The sequence below is a fragment of the Atta colombica genome, unplaced genomic scaffold, assembly GCF_001594045.1.
Source record: "Atta colombica isolate Treedump-2 unplaced genomic scaffold, Acol1.0 scaffold92, whole genome shotgun sequence".
Lineage (NCBI taxonomy): Eukaryota > Metazoa > Arthropoda > Insecta > Hymenoptera > Formicidae > Atta > Atta colombica.
Genome location: NW_017259586.1, coordinates 1,499,328 through 1,504,467, shown reverse-complemented (window position 1 = coordinate 1,504,467; position 5,140 = coordinate 1,499,328). Strand labels below are relative to the sequence as shown.

At 32.1% G+C, this 5,140-nt stretch overlaps 1 protein-coding gene across 5 annotated transcripts in view; it reads right to left on the bottom strand.

Annotated features, from left to right (window-relative positions):
- The window catches only part of LOC108693558 (leucine-rich repeats and immunoglobulin-like domains protein 2), a 119,425-nt gene that overhangs the window by 7,013 nt on the left and 107,272 nt on the right, over positions 1-5,140 (bottom strand). For 4 of the 5 annotated variants that reach the window (XM_018202561.1, XM_018202559.1, XM_018202562.1 and 1 more), the window contains one exon: positions 499-1,094. In XM_018202561.1, coding sequence (XP_018058050.1) covers positions 499-859 — 361 coding nt within the window. In that variant the 5' untranslated portion in view covers positions 860-1,094. Of the gene's footprint in view, positions 1-498; positions 1,095-2,916; positions 3,890-5,140 lie in introns of those variants that run through there. The other variant, XM_018202558.1, reaches the window with a different exon arrangement.

The following is a 5,140-nucleotide window of genomic DNA, read 5'->3' as shown; positions in this document are numbered from 1 at the left end:
TTTGTTATAATATAATATATATATTTAGCTTATATATTTAAAATTATAATGCAAATGTTTATGATTAATAGATAGAACTATTAATAAATTTAACATTTTGTAATCCCATACTTTTGTAAACATTCAGCACTCTATCATACGATTTTTCGAATACTCTGTTTTTTTGAAATGTTTTTAACAATATGGTATTTTTTAAATTTCTTTGAAATTTCTCAAATAGATATTCAAATATCACAAGATTATATGCTGAGATAAAATAAAAACGAAAACAATAGATAATATTTGTTTGTAGAAATTAATTTGAATTTTAAGAACAAAATTAATTTTACTATCGTCTATTTTGAATTTATATTTTATATTTCAACGAAATAAATTTCATTGATTTTATACATTCTATTTATTCCGAAAAAAAATAAAATAAAAATTTCTAGCTCTTCTTTGCGCGTATTGATATTTCTGTTTAGCTTCGCTTAATAAACGAATATCATATATACTTACCGATAGAACTAAGGGAAGATTCTTCAAGTACCGCGAGGCTACTATTATGAATGGTGAGGTGGCGTATATCGAGCCCGAGGAACACGTATCCCTGCAACTTGGGCAGGGTGTTGTGCCTGAGCCGAAGATAGAATATCACGAGATTCGGCCTTCCCTTAAGCACGGCCATGGCCTTGGAGATGTGTGTCAGGTCGGTGATCTCGCACACAATGTCCAAGCCAGATTTCTTCACGCTGCAGTAACAGGGCGCGATTTCGCCGTGAGACGGACAGACTTGTGACGTTTGCGCTAAGCTCGTCGTCAGAACGAAGCAAAGCAACCACACCAGCCGCCACACATCCGACAAAGCTCGCTCCCTCATTTTTCGTGCGACTCCACACTTCTCCCCTTGCGACTTTGTCACAATGGCCGACTCTCCCGTGCCTTACTTTCGGCCTCCGTGCCTATCCCCCTGTTCACTCTCGCTTTCTGTCGGCCACACGCCTCTTTCCAATCTTCCTCTCGCGCCGTCTCCGTTTCTGTACCTGCAGCCTGCTACTTAGCCTCTGCTCTTCTATCCATTGTTCGCTCTGCCACGGTGTACCAGTACACCGAGTCTGCAAGTAAACGGGAGCTCGATAAATCAAAAAGAGATAAGATGACAAAATCGAAACAAGAAATTTTATGTAAATAATCTTTCAAACAACTTCCTTAGGTAATAAGACATACATAATAAAAAATGTAACTCTCGCAAATAAGATTAATTTTAATTTTTAATTGTAATGAAATATTTCAAGCCAATTTTTTATTAATATCATAATGTCGTTATTTTATTACAAAAGTAATAATATAAAATGATTGATTCACCAATTTCTTTGTTTATTTAAATGTAACATTTATTTTTACAAATTGTTTAAAATACTTATCGATATATACAGTTACAGAGAATGTCATGGAAACAATAACATTGTTAAAATAGTGCGACATTAATTTCTTTTTAGTTTAATATTTATCCAATAACTGTGTAGTTTATGTAGAAATGGAAGATGGAAATTCACTGGAATTATTGCTAGCGCAGAAGAGCATACGTATTCTGGCACGAAGCAATAATAGTGCAATATACGAACAGTATTCTAATCGTGTTGGTTTATTGCAAACTTATAATACGAAAATATTCATATATGTGCATAATAAATGTCTACTTATTGGTAGTTACGATAATGGCACGAAACTTTTACATACAATCATTAATGACTGTAGTAATTAAATTTTATTATTCGTTAGTGAAGTTATGTACAACATTATTAATAACATTTATATATATAAAACTAAATTATATATATAATATAATAATATTATCATTTTTGTAATATTTCTTAAAATGTGACATGTCGAAAGCTAACAAATCAGTCTTGCATTTTATTTACATATGTTTAATTTATATAGACACTTTACAAATACATGAAACGTGTAACAAATGTTAGCACTTTATATTTAAATGTATTAATATTTTATTTCTAATAAATTTTATTTAAATAGCTTTTATTCCAAATCAAGAAAGACTTCATTTTATTATAATCCATAGTATACACAATAGTTTTATTCTAAATTGCTTATAGTGAAATCTCACTCCAAGAAAATGAAAATACAATCACCCTTGAAAATATTTCACTTTTTGAAAAAGAGGGACAATTTTCATTCTTTTTAAAGTCAATTTTGAAGTGAAAACTTCAAAAAAGTGAGATTTCTAAAAAGAGTGAAGATTGTCACTTTTTTTTGAAGAAATAAAATATTATTACTTTTTTTCAAGTAATTACATTTTTACTCTCTTGAAATGAGATTTCATTGCAAGAAATTTAGAGTATTGTATCTCTGGTTAATTTTAATTACTCTCATTTCAAACGAGTTAGGTTTGAATCAAAGTTAGAACTCATCAAATTTTATTGTGATTTGGAAAGCGTGTTGAAATGATTGATTTGATTCTAGCAAATCGGATTCTCAGTTTGAATTACTATTATAAATACAGCTCTGTAATTTTAACATGCAGAAAAAACATGGAAAAAAACTAATTTTTCTAAAATAGTTACTAAATTTGACTTATAGATACAGATCTGAAAATAAATTTTATTGAACTAAGTAATTATATACGATATTCGAATTGACTGCTACAATATCAAACTTTTTTGCAGCATTATTCATTATGTTAGAATTTCCTAACACTCAATTTGAGCATTCTACATAATTATTTTGATAGATCCAATAAAATTTATTTTCAGCTCTAGTTAAATTTTTTAATACTTCAGCAAAACTTCTGTTTTGTCTATGTAAGGATTAAGAATTAATGATTTAATTTTTATTAAGAAAAAGTCGATCCTGGATAATCGCTGTTATTTATATAGTTTCAATATTGACATATATGTTTATCTGACGATAGCTTACTTGATATCGTAATGCAATCCAATTGTTTTATCAACAACTTATCGAGCCATGTGGCGTATCTCCTTCTAGCTCGTAATATATTCAACGGAAGACGCAAAATGGAATGACAATACGTATTCGCGCGATCACTAGGCATATCGCTTTTGATGTCACTATGTGAGTAATAATCGATTAGCTAATCGTTCAAACATACGCAATAGCCAGATCTCCTTGAACACTCGCGCATTTTTGTTACATAACAAATATATTCAAGACGAAATTCGCAGATGTTCATGAGAAGACTTCTCGGTTTGTGAAGCGAATCGAATGTGAAGCAACGCGCTTCAGCGCATTGCAAGTTGGAACTAGGTCAATTCTCGTTTCACGCGCAAGTATCGAAATTCCTCTCCCAATAATATTTGAGTTTCGGACAGACGCAAAATAACGACCGATATTGTACAGCAAAGGTATCACTATTAGTCACAGCTTACGATCTCACTGGTGCGCGTGAATGATTTATTTTTCCGATAAACGCCTTTCACTATAGTCTACGCATTCCATCTACGTTGGCACAAACTCGATTAACAAAGTCGCCACAGAGCCGTTCCATCCTTCCGTTACCACCCACTGAGTTATCATTGCTTTGCTTTTCCATTTGATAATAATATTCTCACCGCTGTCTATCGAACGCAATTGCACCGCGAGAATCGCGCTCGGTTGCGTCACGATGTTATCGTTGTTTTGCAGACAATTATTGACCGGATGTTTCAGATATATATAGTAATGCGTAATCAGTCGTTAGTTTTCTCAAAAGAAATTTATCTTCACGTTGCGACGTCCACATCAATGTGATTCACATCTGATACACAATTCTCTTGAAATAACCATCAGAAGTACAAGGCACAATCGATAAAATCCAGGTGGAATGATAATAATCCACGAATAAAATCCACAGAATCGACGAGGTCGATATAATGATGCAGCGATGCTATAGCTAAGACAGTCTTCTGGTTAAGACGCGAAAGCGTTATAATTTGTAGAGTCGAGCTCTCCGCTGCGTTGATGGTGACCGGGTGTCCGTTGGCATTATTATTGCCTGACTAATGGACCCCTTCCGGTACAGGAATCATGGGATCGCGACCACGAGAATACGTCGGCCAACACTATCGTTGCGTGTCTATGATTGCCTACTATCACAGGCCAAGTAGGTGTTTCATATAAAGAATATGTAACTACGAGGAAAAAAAGAGAGAATAATGGAAAATTTTAATACCTTGATTTATGAGTTTTCCGTACAAATCGTAAATGTTTTGGTAATGCTCTTTTTCCATGTTTGTTTTATGAAAAGATAAATAGTACATAAGCTTTTTGCATAAGCCTCTCCTAGTAAAGATCTTTCTATTAGAGTAGCAATATCGAAAAGTAAAATAACAAATATGCGATATGCACACTTTTTTATTAATATTTTTAATATTTTAACAACTGCGTCATTAAAAGATAATTGAAATGTGATATTGTTTACTGATTTCTGTGATAATTCCATGGAGCATGGTTGTGATAGTAGCAGTTAGTTAGTAGATAGTAGCAGAAGGGATGATGCAAACGAATTAATTCCTTTCACTTTGGAATGTAAATTTCTCTCTTCACATTTCGTATGTGCGAATCTGCACGAGTAATTTCTACGTATCAGCTTTGTTAATTCTATAAACGAATGGATGAATGCGAATATAAATTCATACTCAGGAAATATAAAGTTTTAACACAAATGTCATCAGTAAAATGAATGAGTTCATACTCTGCAAGCTTTGAAAACGTACGTATGGAATAGATATTTACCTACCGTATGTTTCAGAAGTCGTATCTTATTATATTCCAAAGTTAAACTGTGCAATATTCTAATATTTTCATATTTAATTTAATTTGAATTTATAATAACTTCGCATTACGTTTCAAGTTAAGCATGCTTAAACATATCTTTCTATTCGTATGACCAGTAAAACGAGGTCATTAATCTTTATGTAAACCTGTCAAAATAATTTCGTACAATCTTTCGAATTAATAAAGGTGATAGATATTGCTTTCTCGAATCAAATAATTAATTTTATTAGTGACGAGGTTATACCGTATCTCTTGTTTATTTTTCAATGCTTTCCTCATAATGAGAGGGTTATCAAACTTGAACTTCGAAAGTTGATTTATTTTGCTCAGAATTGTACTATCTTATTATCCTATTAATATTCATATA